Genomic DNA, 19,744 nt, shown 5'->3' on the forward strand with positions numbered 1-19,744 from the left:
TCCAAGCCCCCGTCGACAAGCCCGTCAATGGGGCCTCCGTTGATGCCGCAACTGTCTACATGTACCACCATGCAGGTTTGGTCACTGTCTACGGCTTTCACGTCAACACCAAAGTCATCCTTGCTTCAGAGACATGGTTCTGTTCTAGAACCTTTATCTCCTCTATGCCTGTCACCTCAAACAGTACCCCTACAGGTCCCTGACAAGTTGCTGGACTCTGAGGATAGTGAGGAGGATTCTGACCTGGATGAAAAATTTTGGAACAGCTACAAGTCCTTCGGAATTGCACATCAAATACCAAGAAGAGGACGATCAAGAGGGCCAACCTTCGCCTGAGCATGTAACATCACCCGTTACTAATGTCCCCTCAGCCCAGATGCCAGTAGCATTGCTAACAAATCTACAGCACTTGCTAAATAACTATTACAGGTGTTTTCCACCGCCTGAGTCAGCGGACTCTGTGCCTCCTACACCTGTGGTGCAAACGTCCATATCAGATCTCCAAGGTCTCATCCGCCTGTAGCTTCCCATCAGCCTGAGGAACACCAATCTTCTGACGAAGAAGAGAGAGAAGAAGGTGAAGTCGATGACCGATCCTTGATGTCGGAGTGGGACGATTATCAGGTCCGAAGACCTTCTCCTTCACCTCCGGTTACCACTTATTCACCTCCAGTAGATGTTGGAGGATTCCATCTTCTTATGGAAAGAGCTACAAACCGCTTCCATATTGACATGGAGATTACACAGCAGGAATGCTTCCTCTATGATTTCAAGGACCAGCCAAGGAAGCAGACTAAATCAATACCCATTATTGATTTCATCTGGAAAGAGGGAATTAAGGTAATGTCCACTCCTGCATCTATCCCACCAGTACTGCAGAGAATAGATACAAAATATAAGGCTCCTGAAAAGTCCCCAGCTTGCCTTATAGGACACCCGAAATTGGATTTGGTGATCATACAGGCTGCACAGAAGCGATTTAGAAATCCTTTCTCTCCAATCGCAGCCCCACCGGATAGAGACGGCAGGCGTCTAGATGCTATTGGGAAGCGTGTGTCTACAATGGCAGGAACTACAGTCCGGGCTGCCAACTCATTAGCCATTCTGGGCAGATATGACCGGCAAATGTGGTCTGACATCTTGCCATATATCAACATGCTTCCAGAGCCCTCCAAGGCAGAAACTCTGAAAATACTGCAGGAGTGTGAGAGAATCTCGGCTGAGATGATTGACTCTGCAGTTGATGTGGCTTCGACTGGATTCAGGCAGTTAGCAGGAGCTGCTGTCTTGCGCAGGCAAGGCTGGCTAAGAGCGACTTCGTTCCGCCAGGAGGTACAAGCTAAGGTATTAGACATGCCTTACAACAAGGAATTTTTGTTTGGCCCGCAAGTAGAGGAAGCCTTGGAGACAAACAAAAAGGACACGGAGACAGCCAGGTCCATTGGCACCTTGCAATTTCGGAAGCCGCCCTTTCGAGGTGCGAGAGGACGTGGATCGTCCTCTACTAGAGGAGGTTATAATCAGCAATCCTCCTACAGGCAAGGGAATCAACGTTGCCAAATCCAACGTTACCAGTCTTACGGTCAGCACAATACTAATTATTCCCAAAACAAAAGAAAGCCTGCCTACTGAGGAAAGGATAAAAGACAATGAGTTTCATCACCTGCCACCGCTACTGCCGCAGTCTCACATAAAAATTGGAGAAAAGATCTCAAAATTCTACTCAAAATGGTCCTCAATAACGTCAGACAGGTGGGTCTTAGACATTGTGGCCAAGGGCCATGCCCTCGAATTTGAAAAGTTTCCTCCAAATGTTCCCCCAAGGGGCCCACCTCCAGCTCATCTCAAAGAGTTGTTTTCCCAGATCAATTTGATGTTAAAAAAAGGAGCAATCGAAAAAGTCCCTCGGGTTCAGAGAGGAGCAGGATTTTACTCCAGATTCTTTCTAATAAAGAAGTAGCCTGGGGAATGGCGTCCAATTCTGGATCTTCGTGCCCTCAACAAGTACTTGAGAAATCTAACGTTTCGGACGCTATCACTCCAAGAAATACTGCACCTTCTTTCGGCGGGAGAATACATGGCCACCTTGGACCTTTAAGATGCGTATTTCCACATGCCCATTTTACCCCATCACAGGAAGTAAAGCGTTTCGGGCTGGATGGCATGGATTTTCAGTTCAAGGTCCTCCCCTTTGGGCTGCGTGCGGCGCCCAGGGTTGGCCTGCGTGCGGTGTCCAAGGTGTTTACGAAGGTCCTGGCTCCAGTAGCAGCACACCTCCGGCTGGAGGGAAAACAAATATTTCCCTACTTAGACGATTGCCTTATCAAGGCTAGTTCTTACGCAAACACAGACAGCCATGTCCAACGGTGTCCGTCTCTCTTCCAGTCACTGGGTCTCTTCATCAATTTCAGCAAGTCACAGCTAGAACCGTCGCAACGACAAGCTTTCTTTGGAGCAACCTTGGACACACAACTGGTCCGAGCTTTCGTATCGGACGAGAGACAAGAAAGCATACAGGACATGGCTCGGATTTTACTCTCAAGAAAGTCAGTTTCAGTCCGACAGTTCAAGTCTTTTCTGGGGATGATTTCTTCTTGCATTCCTTTGATACCGAATTGCCGTCTCAGGATGAGACCTCTTCAAGAAGAAGTCAACCTGCAATGGCTGCAGGTCTCCGGCTCATTCGAAGATCTCATCCGAATCACCCTTCGCATCCGAGGTGCTCTTCTCTGGTGGATTCAAAGGAAAAATTTACAACAGGGTTGCGCGTTCCTCCAAGACGCGCCAAACTTCACAATCACCACGGAAGCATCCCTCGTAGGTTGGGGAGCACATCTTCAAGGGCTGACGGTCAGCGGGAGATGGAACCCTCAACAGAAGGTCTTGCACATCAATCTATTGGAGCTAAGAGCCATCTTCCTAGCCCTCAAGTCCTTTCGCGTAATTGTTCAAGGGGCCACAGTATTGGTTCGCACAGACAATACTACAAGCATGCATTATTTAAACAAACAGGGAGGAACGAGGTTGGCTCTTCTGTCTCAGGAAGCCCAAGAAATATGGGCATGGGCAATACGACACAGAATCGATCTTTTGGCGGTCCATGTACCAGGAACGGCAAACGTTCTTGCGAACACTCTCAGCAGGACAACGGTGTCCACCCACGAATGGGAACTTCATCAACCAACGGTGGATCGCATTTTTCAACAGTGGGGCCATCCAGATCTAGACCTCTTTGCGACCAAGAAGAACAGCAAATGCCTGTTCTTTGCAAGCTAGAAGCAAAACCCAGATTGCTATCGGGGATACCCAATGCACTACAAGGGCGTCGCAAATTGCGTTTCAAAAACGTTTGTACATAAGCTTTAACATTAGTTACACAACATGTGCATTATTAACAATAGTTGACTACATTCACACAATACATCCAAAGAAACCAATACTCCAAGTTCTGAATAAAGAAAGTTAGGGAGTAGATTTTATTCTCAATATTTTGTCATAGTCTAGGCCCTCGTTCGGGTGCTTGGTTCATTAAGTTTCTAGGTAGGTCGAGCTATTGCGTGTTCCTTTCCCCCCTTTTTTTTCTTATGCTTGGTGTGACGGAGCTTATCGCAGTAAGAGCACTTTGGGATTTCTACTTTTCTTTATTTTTGTGTTGCGGAGTGTTCACAAATTCCCCAACCTTTACACTTTTTTCACGTTACCGGTTGGCATGAAATTTAAAATTGTTTGTTCTCTCTCTGAATAGTTGTTAGCCCTTTATACATCATTCATAGCACTTATGGTCATTTTGTTTTCAATGTTGACAGATTCCCCTGATGAAGGGCTTCCCTGTATTAGCCCGAAATGCATTGGGATTTTAAATCACCGTTTAAGCTGATTGAAAGCATCTCCATCTTGATTTTGTGAAACTTCTTTGCGAAGATTGAGAATAAAATCTACTCGCTAACTTTCTTTATTTGGAACTTGGAGCCTTGGTTTCTTTGGATGTATTGTGTGACTTTAGTCACCTATTGTTAATAATGCACACGTTGTGTAACAAATGTTAAAGCTTATGTACAAACGTTTTTGAAACTCAATTTGCGACACCCTCGTAGTGCATTGGGTATCCCCAGATAGCTATCTGGGTTTTGCTTCTTTAGTGTGTAGGCGGCTTGCAGGGCCTCTTACCCGTTGCACACATATTTGTTTTATGTTTGGTATAAAATTATCCAAGTGATTACTGTATCTAAATGTATTTCTTGAGTGCATTACGGCTGCAATTTATCATTGTTCTTTGCAAGCTAGCATCCCCAAAAGGTCTCTCAGGGGAATGCGTTTTCGGTCAACTGGTCTCAAATATATGCTAACGCTTTTCCTCCAATACCGTTGGTTCCCAGGGTTCTCCGGAAGATGAAAAAAGAACTGTCGCCTGATTCTCATTGCCCCCAGGTGGCCTCGTCAATACTGGTTCACCGAGCTCCTTCTCCTATCGGAATGCGAACCAATTCAGTTTCGACCAATACCGGGTTTCCTCTCCATCCAGGATGGTCAGATTTACCATCCGGACCCGGCTTCTCTGAAATTAGTGGCTTGGCGCCTGAGTATCTTGAATTCGCCCATCTGAATATCTCTGCAGATTGCAAGGAGGTACTAGCCAAAGCAAAAGCACCTGCTACGATAAAAACATACAGACTTCAATGGAAGAGATTCTGCATCTGGTGCCACTCGGCTGGGATTCATCCTTTTCAAGCAAGGCCAGATCAGATATTGCCTTTTTTCTTACATCTGGCAAAATCGGGATTATCTCACGCAACTCTAATGGTTTTCCTAGCAGCCATTTCAAGGTATCATCAGGATGGGTCCACTTCACTTTACTCTTCAAGAATAATACAGCAATTCTTTAAAGGACTTTTCAGAAGGTTTTCTTCGGTACGTCATCCACCGCCATCGTGGCATCTCAATAAAGTGTTAGCGCAGCTCATGCACCACCCTTTTGAACCAATTCACAGAGTGGATTTAAAATTTCTTAAATGGAAAGTATTGCTTTTGTTGGCTTTGACTTCATCTAGAAGAGTCAGTGATATCCAGGCTTTCAAGGTCCATCCACCTTTCTTGCAGTTCACGTCTAATTCGGTAGTGCTCCGCACGAACCCAAAATTCATGCCTAAAGTGCCTTTGGACTTTCCCCTGAGCGAGCCACTCATCTTGACGTTTTTTCCTAACCCACAATCCCCTGCGAAAGGGCATTGCATAGACTAGACATCAAGAGGTGTTTAAAGTTCTATTTACAAAGGACCTCTACAATACGCAAATCTGATCAATTGTTTGTCGCTTATGGAAAAATTCGACAAGGTCATGCAGTGTCTAAACAAACAATAGCAAGATGGATCTCTGCAGCTATTGACTTTTGCCATATACAAGAAGGAAGACCTTTGCAGGCCGCTCCAAGGGCTCATTCTACTAGAGCCATGTCTTCCTCAACTGCTCTTTTCGCTGGGGTTCCTCTTCAGCACATCTGCAGAGCAGCAACCTTGGCCAGCAGACATACTTTCACCAAGCACTATTGTTTGGATGCAGCCAGCGAGACTGATGCTTCAGTGGGTCAAGCAGTTCTGCGTAATCTTTTCAGATAAAGTGAGCCTCTGTTTCCCCCCTCCTCTTACTGCTTTTCAGACGGTTATTCATGCTGATTATTATGTACATTCTTATGTAACTGCAATGTTTTCAGGCTTAGAAATGAGACATTTATTACATGATTATGTGTTTTTAATATGTACAAACTGATGCTACAAATAGCGTCTTCCAAGCATGGATGTTTACTGCTATCTGCTCTGATTCAGGCATGTGAATCTATGAAAGACACCCCAATACTGAAGAAGAACAATAGTTACTTAACTGTAATCTGTGGTTCTCCAGTATTGGTGTCTTTCATAGATTCACATGCAACCCGCCCACCTCCCCTCAGAGGCTCATGTGCGAGAAAATCTGAGAGCCTGAGCCTCTGGGGAGAACTTTCTGGTGGGTGCTGTCGCCTGATTGGCTGCAGTTTAGACTATACAAAATGACTAGGATAGTCATGAGTGTGGAAGTTTTTTCTCCTGTAGCTTGGGCTACTTTACTTCCTGGTTGGTTATTACCAGTTTTTTTCTATAATATTATGGCATATTATTGCTTTTTTATGTACCGTGGGACTCCCATTCAGACGACGGAGAATGATTCAGGCATGTGAATCTATGAAAGACACCAATACTGGAGAACCGCAGATTACAGGTAAGTAACTATTATTCATGTTGGTATGTGTGATTAGAAAAGCTGCACTTCTAGGGCCACAAGTGCTAGCCTAAGTGTGGGGTTACAGTGGCTCTTACAAGGTTCCTGTGCATTGTATAGGTTGCCTGTTAATCTCGTAAGTTGCTTATGGCACTATTGCAGTGACCAACCTCTAAAGTGGATATTTGACTTATGAATGCTCTTTGCTGCTCTTGTAAGCTACTTGTTCCCGCCATGATCTGGCCATGGCTCTCATAAACATCCTGCCTGAGCTTTCTAGGGATGGACAACTGGGATTTACAAAGATGCGAGAGAACACCATTTAAAACTAACATCAATGAGAAGAGAAAATAGGGTAATTGAACACGTAAAAAGATTTCAGTAATATTTATATTTAAATATATGAAAGGGATTAAGCACTTGGAAAAAGCATTATCCATATGGCCAGCCCAGTTGGATCTGGCAGGCACCATTTGTCCATCTTGAGTGCACACTTGGGTTTTCAGGCACTTTTGCTTGTCTGAAACCCGCTACGCCTTGAAAGGACAGTGGGGTTGGCAGGAACTCCTTACTTAATGGTGTTTCTCTGTCCCTATGGTTAACATTGATGTCTGATGAGCAGTCCTTAATTACCTACACTTTCTCTCAGTCTTGAATGCAAAATGGATCAGGTAGTTGCTTCTTGTGCACCTGCAGTCTCTCCAATTATTGAATGCTTTCAGGGATTGCCTGTCACTACTTTGCTTGCATGAGTCTCTCTTCTTAGGTTGTGAACCAATAGTAATTCCTTGCTTTACTGAGCGCCCCTCCAACTGAATTGCACAGTGGGCTAGTGGCACCACTTACAAATCTTTGTCTTCCTTCATCTGACATGCTCATTGGTGTTTAAATGCACCAAATAAGCCCCTGTCCACCTTAAATTCGCAATGGGGTTGACCGTCTCTGCTTGCTTTAAGTCCTACTCTGTCCTGAATGTGCAGTATAGTTGGCATGCTGTCCTAGCACACCTAAGCCCCTTTACTTTTTCAGTGTGCAGGGTGGGTGACAGGCACCGCTTGCTAGTTCTAATGCTCTGCCTTCAATGATCAGAGGGGTTGGCATGCAATCCTTGCATGTGCCTCACCCAACTTGAATGTGCCTTGACTTTGGCAGATATTCCTTGCTCACCTGACTTCGTATCCACCTTTGGTTAGAAGCGATGTCTGGCAGACGCCCTCTGCTTGCTTACACTTGCTCTCTCTATCTTGAGTACACAGTGGATTAGCTGTCGCTCCGTATTCACCTGCATTCCGTCTGTCAGTCACTTCACCTGCACTTCTCAGTGTCCAATGTGCATTGGGCTTGTTATATGCTCCATGATCGCGGGCAGCCCCACTTAATCTTGAATAAGTAGTGGGGTCGGGAATCGCTCCTTTCTGTGTCAAATACCTTTCATTGGTTGGGAATGGTGTCTAGCAGGCATTCCTTGCTCCCTACAGTACCTCTCCATCTCGAATGTCAAATAATGTTGCTAGTCACTCCTTATTTGTCAGCAGTCCCTCTGTATCTTAAATTTATAGTCTGATTCGTAGAGATCACCTTGTTCACATGCACTCCCTCATGTTTTGTTTCTTTGCTTTCACAGATGGCAATGAGACGGAGGATGAACACGATGTGGATGAGAGCCAACACTTGCCCAGCTCTTGCCACGTGTCCACCTGTATTAATGACGTGCTGCTGACCTACAAACACCCTGACCTACCTTTTGGCATGGAGCAGGCGGGGGTGTAATGGGAATGAATCTGTAAGTAGTTCAAAGTGATGAATATCTTTTCTTGGAAGGGACTAGTTTGTTCAGAAGGTTGAAATGAGGGTGCTTGGTTCTGGAAGAAGGGAGCTTTGAGGATTAAAGTGGTGAGACTGCATATCTTTGAAAATGGGTAAGCTTTCTTATGACAGAGTGGTGAGGCTGGTTATATCTGGAAAAGAAGTGAGATTTGAAAGGTAGATGATTATGGTTGGTTGATTCCAGAAAAGGGCAAACTTGGTCAACCTAGAAATGTGAAGCTGGGTTATTCTCATAAGGGCACCTTGACCAGTTAGGAGAAGAGGCGTGTTATGTTTGGCAAAGGCGGAAGCTTTGAAAGGTATAAGGTTGATGCTGGTTTCTTCTGGAAAAGGGCATGCTTGAAAGATAAGGGTGTAGCTGGTTTCTTTTGGAGAAGGGTGTACTTAGAGGAGATCAAAATAAAAGGTTGTTTATCAATGAAAGGCTATTTACCTATAGAAAAGGGAATAGTGGTGTTGGTGGTTAATTCTGTTAAAGGAGGGATCTTTGGAAATGTAGGGTGTTTCTGGTTCGTTGTGGAAAATTGCTAGCCTGGAAGAGGTAGGAGTGGAGCAGGTTATCTGTGTAAAAGGATGAACTTTACACATTGCATGGGCTTCTTGTAGATCTGTCCCAATCGGGATTTAGACCAGGCTATTCTACCGAATCAGCAGTCCTTTACTCTACTGAATGTATCCGCAAGATGGTGGACGAGGGCGAGACGGCAGCGTTGGTCATGTTGGACCTTAGTGCAGCATTTGACACCGTGCTGTACTCAACGCTGTTGTCTCGTCTCTCGGACATAGGAGTAAAGGGCCCAGCACTTGCCTGGCTTGAATCCTTCCTAACCAACAGATCGTTCCAGCTACACTGCCCACCCTTCAGATCATCACCTCGCAGGGTGAGCCATGGGGTTCCACAGGGCTCTAGTTTGAGCCCTACATTATTCAACATCTATATGGAGCCCCTGGCACACATTGTAGAGGATTTTGGGGTGGGCATTGTCAGCTATGCTGACGACACACAATTAATGTTCAAACTAACACCGGACCGTAAAGAATATGCCACCAACTTTTCAAACTGTATGTCGGCAGTAGCCACCTGGATGGACAATAATTGTCTCCGCTTAAATGGAGACAAGACCGAGGTATTGGTGGTAGGGAAAGAAATCTCCGTATGGTCTCACGCATTGTGGCCCAGTGAACTGGGTAAATTACCCAGTCCTGTAGAAACGGTAAGAAACCTAGGGGTCATGCTGGACTCAGACCTCTCTGGCAAGACCCAAGTTAATAAAATAACAGGAAAATGCTTTGGCATATTAAAAGTCCTCCGAAAAGTACTTGATCTTATTCCCATCGGAGTTAGAAAAACAATAATCCATGCTCTAATAACACCCAGTTTAGACTATGGAAATGCCCTCCTGATAGGTCTCAGCCAGAAGGGCCTTCACCAGCTTCAATGTATACAAAATGCAGCTGCTCGACTGGTACTGGGTCTTTCGAGAAAAACTTCTACCAAAGCAGCCTTAGCAAAGCTTCATTGGCTCCCTGTTAAGGAGAGAATTAGATTCAAGAGTCTCTGCTATGCCCATCGGATAGCTCACAATAAAGGCCCCATTTATCTTAGAAGTCTTTTGACCATCCACCGTCCGACTAGAGACTTAAGATCATCAGGCATGATGCAATTTAAACCACCCCGAATTACAAGAGCTAAAATGGGAGGCAAATCATTCCGTTACTTGGCCACAAAATATTGGAATACTCTTCCACTCCAACTGCGGATGGAACCTTCCGAAATGAGATCAGGACACAACTAAAAACTCTCCTATTCCCGAACTGATAATTGATCGGATGATCCCCTGCCTCTATTCCTCTAGATTGAATTGTGAGCAGTTAGCAAGGGGACACACAGTTTTGTGCAGCCAGGCGCTTTACAAACGTTTTTACTATTTATTATTATTATTATTGGCTCCTATATAGAGGATCCAAGTTCTCATCCGTGTGTCGCCAAAAGCAACTGATTTCTTGTTTAGTGAACGAGGTGAGAATTGTGCAGCAAAGACCACTATTGGCTGAGGTTCCCAAGGTGTTGCTACACTCTGCCTCTCAGATCCTAGGTTCCTGTCGGAACGTGGATGGAACAAGGGAGTGTCTAGAGTGATCACCCCTCCATCCTCTGCAAGCCAAAACTAAGCATATAGACAACAGATGATAAAGATGGGTCTCTCTCCAGTAGATGGCTTCACTTTGTCTTCCCTGGGTGGATTTTTCTCAAGTATTTTTAGACTGTCACTATGACTGCTCTGTTTTTCTTTTCTTTTTTTTGTCTGCGTTTATTGGGGCAGGTCATCAGTGTTAAAGTCAGCATAAGTGGGTTATGAGCTGCTGTACGCATCCAGAGGACACTCATTTTCCAACCCGCTTGGCCTTCATCCAACATTTGAGTGATAGTGATTTGGAAGTCTAAAAAGAAATATGATTGTCTTATGCAGTGACACCATTTCTCAGTACTAGAAGATGCTACATTTTTACTTGGGACATTCTGTCCTAAGTTGATGCTCAGTTTTCTCAGATCTCTGGTGAATACATTGAATAACTTATAGTAATTAGTAAGCTTGACACCCCATTGCAAGATATTGTCTTTTAGTGAGTTTGAAGGTGAAATAGTAAGTAAATGTTGAAAATATTTGTGAAACTTGAATTGATAGTCAATATCCTGCCTTTCCTACCATCCTCCAGATGATCCAACCACCTTCCTATGTCTGGCCTCATGTATAGACAGAAAACAGAGGTATGGCTGTTCGGTGTGCATGGGCTTAGCGTCCAAAAGGTTAACTCTTGCAATGATTTAGTGCCTCCTTTATGGCGGGGGTCTGAAAGAAGGAGGCTATCATTAGAAGAGTAAGTAGTTTGTAATTTGACGGTGCTGATTCTAACGTTGCAATAGGCCAGTGACATACCCACTTACAATTTAATCTTTACATGTTATTTATGAGACCATCTCTCACATACACATTTGTCTGGCAGACGCATGCAGGGCATGTGCACTGATTTCTTACAGGAATAGGTAATAAGCAATCAACAATAACTAATATCTCTTTTTCTCTTTCCCCCACCCGCTTCCCTTATTTTCTACCCGACACTGTCTTCTTTCCGCCCGTTTGTCTCCCTGACCTTCCCCTGTTTTCCTGATCTTCCCCTTTTTCTTCCTGACTTCACCTGGTTTCCCTCTCCACTCTCTTGTCTGGCTGTCCTACCCACCTCTTGGCTCACCCACTTTCTCACCTAACTCCCCCCCCCCCCCCCCACTCCATCTGACTCCTCTTCCTTCTCTTTTCCTGACTCCTCTTCCTTCTCTTTTCCTGACTCCTCTTCCCTCCCTATTCCTGACACTTCTTCCCTCCCTTTTCCTGACTCCCCTTCCCTCCCTATTCCTGACACTTCTTCCCTCCCTTTTCCTGACTCTTCTTCCCTCCCTCTCGCTGACTCCTCTTCCTATCCCTTTGCTTGACTCTTCCCCTCCCTCTGTCTGACTCTTCCCCTCCCTCTGTCTGACTCTTCCCCTCCCTCTGTCTGACTCTTCCCCTCCCTCTGTCTGACTCTTCCCCTCCCTCTGCCTGACTCTTCCCCTCCCTCTGCCTGACTCTTCCCCTCCCTCTGCCTGACTCTTCCCCTCCCTATGCCTACCTCTTCCGCTCCCTCTGCCTACCTCTTCCGCTCCCTCTGCCTGACTCTTCCCTCCCTCTGCCTGACTCTTGCCTCCCTCTGCCTGACTCTTCCCTCCCTCTGCCTGACTTCTACTCTCCCTCTGCCTGACTTCTACTCTCCCTCTCCCTGATCCCCTCTCCCCTCTCTCTGTCTGACTCTTCTCCCCTCCCTCTGCCTGACTCTTCTCCCCTCCCTCTGCCTGACTCTTCTCCCCTCCCTCTGCCTGACTCTTCTCCCCTCCATCCGCCTGACTTTCCCTCCCTCTGCCCGACTCTTTCCCTCCCTCTGCCTGACTCTTTCCCTCCCTCTGCCTGACTCTTTCCCTCCCTCTGCCTGACTCTTTCCCTCCCTCTGCCTGACTCTTCCCCTCGCTCTGCCTGACTCTTCCCCTCGCTCTGCCTGACTCTTCCCCTCGCTCTGCCTGACTCTTCCCCTCCCTCTGCCTGACTCTTCCTCTCCCTCTGCCTGACTCTTCCTCTCCCTCTGCCTGACTCCTACCATCCCTCTGCCTGACTCCTACCATCCCTCTGCCTGACTCCTACCCTCCCTCTGCCTGATCCTCCCCTCCCTCTGCTTGGATCCTCCCCTCCCTCTGCCTGGCTCTTTTCCTTTAACTGTCTCTTCTCCTTTGCCTTCTGCCTAACTCCCCCGGTCCCTCTGCTTTTTCTTTTTACAGGTGTTATGTGCAGTTTTGACATGACAAGGTCCCATTTTTAAGCTGACCGTATCGAGCAGCATCGCACCAAATCCTCGTCTTGTTTCCTGCCCGGCTGAAACCCGCAGGCTGTGCTGCGCAGTCCGATCACCCCTTATGTTTTTTTTTATCTCTGCCATGTTTGCCTGCCTGCCAGGAAGTCGTGAAGAAAAGCAGACAAGAGAAAATCACTGTTTCGCAAAAACTGAACGACATTTTCTTCCTTTTAAATTATTATAAACCCTCCTACCCCCAGGTATCAGCTGGTGTTGGAGGCATCATGGGGTCAGGGACTGGGTTTATGGCGCCATCTTGGATTGGGGACAACAGGCTTAATAGTCAAATGCAATCACCGAGGAAGGCGTTTGAACACATGGCGTCAAAGTATGAGCAATAACAGAGGGCTGTTCAACCCATCTCGAGAACATTGGGAGATCGGTGAAGGGCAGAACTGTTTATTTCCACAGCTCGGTGAGGGAGCAAGCAGGAGCCACCTTTCTGAACCAGTAGGCTCAAAAAGAAACACAAGCAAAAGGACTACATTAAAAGTTGTATTTGAACCTCTGGATACTCGTGATGTTGTAATTTTGCAGCACACGCTCTTGTAAAGAATTTTAAAGACCGGACTCATGCATAACAGAACAGGGCAACCGACTCATCCTGACCTCACAACAGAACCATCAGAATGGCCATCAAAGGTGCAATAGAGTCTTGTTAATTTATCCTGCTGCGCTCTCTATGCTGAACAGCTTTTACAGAATGCACAAAAGTTGGTGTGTGCGCAGGCATATACGTAAACCCATCCTTAGGCAGGGCAGTATTGAGTCAAGAGCCATGGCTGTGGCATTTGTCAGCAGTGGCACACCGGAGGCCTTGTATTTGATTTGTTTTGAAGAATTCCCTCTTCACCTGTGCTAGTGAGGGATGTTATACTACCCACCAGTGCGTGCCACACTGTCCCAGAAGGTATTATTCACATTGCGTGCCAGACTGTCCCAGAAGGTAGTGTTCACATTTGTTATCACTCTTTCAGATGTGGTACCACTCTTTGTCAGATGCATTGTACATTTCCTAAATTGGATTAAATCCATGTCTACAGCTGTATTGCCAAAGTTAGTTCAACTTACTGTCTCACACAGCTTGGCAAAAGGGCAGTTTCTGTGAGAGGCAACAGTTAGTTGTTGTCGTCTGATGCTGCTAATTGTGGTTACATTTGATTGATTGCGGCTGTTTATTGCTTTTTAGATGGATATTTGTGGTAGACTTTGAATGAATGTGACCCACCATGGCCTCTCACAAATGATTGTGTATAATCGTGGGAGAAAGCATGTGATCATGGGCAGCAGCGACTGATAGTGGACGATCGTCAACGCATGTGGCTGGTGGTTGTAACTAATTTTGACCCAACTCACATGATTGTGGTTGATAGGGAAAGACTGCAGCTGATCTTAGCAATCACAGAAAAATTGTCCGATACTGAATGTGTCTGACTCTTGTAGCTGAAAATGGGTGACCCTGGCTGTTAGTGGACGGTCATGGGTAATACCTTCTGACAGAAGACAGTGGTGGTTAATTGGTGGTCTTTGCAGGTGGAAGTAGGCAGTTGAAGATTGTCGATTGCAGCTGGTAACAGGCGATTGGAACTGTTCTCATGCAGTGGTCACTGGTGGATCGTTTGAAATGCTAAAACCATGGTGGCTCATAGACAGTGGTGCTGACGACAGATAGTAGTGGCCAATGGTGACCTTTTGTAGCTGTTAGTAGCTGAAGTTTACAATAGTTCATGCTCAGAATTCAGTCCGGGTGGGTTCTTCCCTGCTGACCCTTACCGTACGTCATGTGTACCACCCTTCCACAACACACACTGGGTGCGTCTCTCCCAAGTACTGTCCTTCCACATCACATTCATCCACTTTCATACAAATATGTTGTGTACTTTTCTTTCTTTACAGCTCATCTCATCCCTAGTGTGGGTTATATATATACACACACACACACATACATACATCCGTGCCTGGCGTTTACTGATCACCCTCTTTGCTCCGTATTGCGTCTGCTCTTTCCTTCTTCTCATCACTCAATTCTTTTGCATGGGTCTCCTGCTGTTTTCACTCTTCATGCCCTCCTTCTGTTTTCACTCTTCATGCCCTCCTTCTGCACGTCTTTTCATCTCCACTTTGCACTCTTCACTCCGACCCTTTGCAAGTCCCTTGAACAACTGTTTTCTCTCCACCTTGTTCTCTGTTCATAGTTTTCCTGCCGCATTTGTTTTTTTACTTTTTGCATGCTATACATCAATCACCCTATCCCAAAGAGCACCATGCCTAATGGATGGTGCATTGTGTTTGTCCCTGCTATATTCTTTAAGGAGATGACAAATGTTCACTACATTGAAATCTGCCCATTGCTCTCATCGGCTTTAGAATATTTTATTCTGACTCACTAGCGGACTTGCGGCATGAACATCTTGCACCGGTGGGAATGGTGAATTTCTGGCACTGGTGGACAGTGTAAGTAGTTTGGGCATGCTGGCGGAGTGAGTAGCAGGGGAATGGTGGACAGTGTAAATAGTTGGCACTGGTGGGCAGTGTACAAAGCTGGCACTTCTGGACAGAGTGAGGAGTTCAAAGTACAATAGAGGGCTTCGGGCCCCTGTGCTCCCTTGCTAGCACCATATTCACACCCTAACTACACCCAAGCGCCTACAGGTGTTCCATGTAGCGCCTTAGAAAACAGCCTCTCTTTTTGACAAATACACATCTCTTTGGCATAAGTCCTCTCTCGAGCATGGCATGACCATTTGTGCATCTAGGTGCCAACACACACCTGCAAGTTGGTTTGCAGCCTTCTCTCCTCCTCCTTTTTAATGACCTGCAAATTGAGGTTGCACGACTCTGGTTGTACATCTTACTTTCCAATCAGGTGAGAGCTGCTTTTGATAAATGTTTGTTGTTGTTCTAATTATTCTTGATATTAATATAAAAAAGCGAAAGAAATTTATGTTGTAAAGAAAGTACAAGCAAAGTGTCAGCGTGAGGACCTGCCCTCCCTTCCCCCTGTAACGCTCTGCGTCTTGCTGGAAGTATTTGATTCCTCCTTTGAGTTTGGAGCTGTGAGCCCATGCGCTATTGTGGACGTTTTGTTGTCCTCTTCCGTTAGTTCTTTTATGCAGCACCCGCAGTAGTTATTCCTTTGGTAACTGTATAACTTGTTCTTCTCATGGGTGGCCTACTTGCTCGAAGTGGGTGAGTGTCAAGGGTAAGTCCCAAAAACAATGCATGTCAGTATCCTGTTTTTTATTAGGAAAATGAATTGGACATCAGCTGCAATTCTGCTAAAGACGATGTGCAAGTGTCCTGACTTCAAACTTGTCCTCCTCTCCTCCTGCCTGTTTCGTAAAATACGAGATGAACTAGGATGAAATAAACTCAAAAAAGGTTCTTCCTTCACTACGTTTTTTTGAATATCTTGCCTTGGCCGCTAACTTGACTCACGCTTTGTGATAAATTATTCTGCAGCAGGTGCATACATCACACTTGAAAATGATTGGTTGCAGCCTGTAAAATCTGTTTAAAGGACCAAGGGTGAAAAAACACAGATTTAGCGGTCAATGATTGTATCTACATCCAAGAGATTTTTTGTCCCACTAATCTGTGTATTAAACACACTATAAATAGAGAAGTTGCTGGTTTCTTCTGCCAAGTCGTCTGGCCACCAGCTATACTGAATACTATTTCACAGGTAGATTCTGTTGGGCTTCATATCTTTTCAGCCGTTTCCTGAAATTCTACTGGGTGACCCTGGCCTATTCCTCGTTCCACATACTGAAGCTACTATTGCACAGTCCACTGCATAAGACAAGTAAGTTGAGCGGATGGAGGACAGAGAGTGAGCTCTCTACACAGCATTAGTGCTGCACTTCATTGAGAACATAAATGGACTGAACATTCCACTGTCCTGTTTCCTCAGCCTTTCCCTCAAACATACATTCACACTAAAAAAGTGTGCCTCTTTGACAGTAGATTAGCATCGTATAATGAGGATACCCAAAATTAGCTTTTGTCCAACCCTCAAAAGGCACACTTAATAACCACCTCAGAGGATCAGTAAGGAGGTTCCAGACATGGGACATCCAACAGGCGTGATGAGTCGTGCACATCTTTCTTTGTCCATCTCTGGGCTGGCAAACAATACTGGTAGAGTGGTCATCAGACGAGATCAAGGCCTGGGCAAAGCCCTGAAATATCCACAGGCTAAGATGTCAGTAAGACGTCAGCTACAATATATCTTTATCATCCGGATATGACTCCAAGCCCCACCCTCACGTGAACTTTTAGTCTCGACTCAAGACACTTTCTGCACAACACTAAATATGCACACCCAGATAATTGTGCACTCAAGCTTTGTTGCTAGAAGGCCGAGAAGGTATTGGTCTTAGGTTATATTACTTCAGGCTTATAGTGTCTCTTATGAAAGCAAGTTCCTTGTGCACCGAAAGAAGTACTAACACTGAGTATGCATTTTCGACCTACAGTGTTGCCTTTTGGAGAGCGTACTTGTTTGTGGCTGGACTTGGCAGTTTAAGCCCATTTGAACAATGACAGTGGTACTGGTTATGCACGAGTGAAAACGGAGCACCAGGTGCAACCCTACCATTCCCGTTGTAATTCCTCAGCAAGCAATTTTTTTTTAAGACCAAAAGTCCCAATTAATCTTGTGGTGGTGCGCTGCTGCCCACACCGTGTACCTGCGTCCTCCTGTAAAATATTCACTGCTGGAAGTCCAAGGTTCAGCGTTTTCTTGGCAAAAAAGCAAGTGCTGCAGTTATGCACAGGTGAAGGAGAGGTGTCCCATCCCTTATGCGTCCTTTGAACTGTCCTGCTATCTCAAGTGTTGACAGTTCAAAGGATATGACTTGCACAATGATTCGTGGTAAATAAATGTGCCCCTGTTCCTAATGGTTTGTGTTACAGCCCATGACGCCAAGCCATGCCATACAATGTTCAGAACTACCCCTCCCCCCCCCCCCCCCCCCCGCCGCCATTTTGGGGATAAAACACATTTCCCACAACATCTCGTCATTGTTGACACAATTTACACCACTGGGGAAATCCATTAAAAGACTATTTTATTTTATTATTTTATTCTTCGGATCTTTTAACTAAAAGAACTTGCGGAGCCCTCCCCTCCCGTAACTCTTTGTGTACACCCCACTGCCAAAATGATGATTCGTTCACGAGTTCTGCTCCCAGAATACATTAAACTGACAGTTTTGTTTTAGCCCCGTATGCACACCCCAGTGGTGTAAATAGCTCTGTAAATCTTTTAGCTCCTTCGTTTTATTTGATTCCACTATGTTTACTTAGTGGTATTGTGTATGATAATTTGGCTGCCTTTTTAAAAATAATTGTTTTAAAGAAAAAAAAATGAGAAAAAAAGCAACGAGATCCCTGACTTTATCAGGCCTGCCAGCTCTCATATCACATGTTTAAAAGTTTTCTATCATTGCTTTGTATTGTAGTAACCAATACACGCAGTATATGTTGAATGTATATTAATATACTTTGCTATTATTTCTGTTTTTTGGAAATGTCCGAAGTATTTTTTTCTTTCCTTCCTAATTTATGTTGGACTAAAAAAAGAAAAAAGTTTCAGTGCTATTCAGTCCATATTTTTTGTGGTTCACTTGCAACTAGTAATTTAGTTGTAAAGTGAAATTTATGACAGAAATAAACTTGTGATGATGACCTTGTTTTTTGTGCTCCTTTATTCCAATTTCTTATTTCAGTGAGTATACGAGGGAAGGGGGGTGGGGCTTACAAAGGTTCACCCGCTGTGGTACGCTCATGTTAATGCTTTTTAGGGCCCTCCTTTAATTCTTTATACCTCTGTAAGGCTTTGACTTGACCATGTTTTCGGATACTTTAAAAAAAATGTAAATAACTCCTCCCTACTAAACTATTGTTTGTTGCCCTTAATGTCGACAAAGACGCAACGAAAGCCCCTTCATTTAAAGCGTAGAACAACAGAAACAAGATATGTCCTTCCTCTGGACATTTGTTGTGCCTTCTCTACTTCTACCAATCCAGCTGTGGGAGAGTTTTTGGATGTGGAAAAGGCCAGATTGCGGCTCTCAACAAAACATTCCCAGGCAGTCTTATAATACAGTACTAGCAGATTATTTATGAAATTAATTCACAAACTGATACTGGAGCAACATGTAATAATTACTTTATTAATCTGCGGGTCAAGGAGGCAGAAGCTGATGGGCCACTCTAAAAATGGATGTACGCCTTTTACCAGTTTAAATATGCGAGATCTAATAGGATTTCATCAGTTAGTGTTTGGCGATGATCCGCCCTTTGGATCTTGCTTGCTACAAAATTAAAAGCCTAATTGATCCAAGTGAGTGGGAAACTGCTCGAATCAACACCAATTACCATCAGCCAATATGCCATGATTTTATGAAGCCTACTTGAAAATGAACCCTAGTGGATTGTGGTGTCCAGTTGACAGCCGGCTGCTAAAGACCTAAGTACCTCCTAAGCTGTCACAGTCTATTACGGTTACTGGTGTAACATCCCTTAAAAACTCAAGCGGCGTCAACAGAGCAGCTTCCAAGAGAGACACAGAAAGGATAAGGACTCAGAAGAAGACCAGATACGTTGTGTTGATAATCTGTCGACAGAAATCATAAGTGATCATTTTGACACAGAAATAATGTATTCTTTCTATACCCTCCTGAATGTTTTGTCTTCCTTCCTCAATCATACACTCTGTAACACAGTTTTTAACTCCTTTTGCATTAAAATTAAACTATCAGGACAAGCATGAAGAAGATTACTGAATCGGATGCCATACGCATCGAGTTGTTTGTGATTTCATTTTGGGCTGTTGTGGTGAGATATGCTTTGTTTGCTATGAATTCCGAAGATGACTCTTCCTTGTTAAAGCATCCCACTGGAATGCCTTTTTATTATGCTTTTTATTACTTTGTTATGCTCACACCCCCCCCCCCCAACACTTTTTATTTTTGCTTCTGGTTGTCAACATCTTCCTTCTCTTCACTTTCCACTTGGTGCCCTTCCTGATCCTGGCTCATTACTGGCCCTCCTTGTGCCAGCAGCCGTAATTATCCACACGCTCCTTGTCCTCCTCTCTGCCCTGGTCCTTTTCCTTCGGGTCCGGATCCCTGTCCTCCCGGTTCTGTTTCTTCGGGGCATGGTCTACTTGGCACTGCCTTCTTTTTTTTTTTTTTTTTTTTTTTTTAGTCCCCCTCACCTGGTC

At 44.9% G+C, this 19,744-nt stretch overlaps 1 protein-coding gene across 2 annotated transcripts in view; it reads left to right on the top strand.

Annotated features, from left to right (window-relative positions):
• SIK3 (SIK family kinase 3) overlaps positions 1–18,204 on the top strand; it is a 467,469-nt gene extending 449,265 nt beyond the window's left edge. For both annotated transcript variants that reach the window (XM_086956798.1, XM_086956799.1), the window contains exons 21-22: positions 7,874–8,032; positions 12,440–18,204. In XM_086956798.1, the coding sequence (XP_086812924.1) occupies positions 7,874–8,019 (146 nt within the window). In that variant the 3' untranslated portion in view covers positions 8,020–8,032; positions 12,440–18,204. The remainder of the gene's footprint in view (positions 1–7,873; positions 8,033–12,439) is intronic.
• Positions 18,205–19,744: the final 1,540 nt, after the last annotated feature.

The sequence above is a fragment of the Lissotriton vulgaris genome, chromosome 2_1 (genome assembly GCF_964263255.1).
Source record: "Lissotriton vulgaris chromosome 2_1, aLisVul1.2, whole genome shotgun sequence".
Classification (NCBI taxonomy): Eukaryota; Metazoa; Chordata; class Amphibia; order Caudata; family Salamandridae; genus Lissotriton; species Lissotriton vulgaris.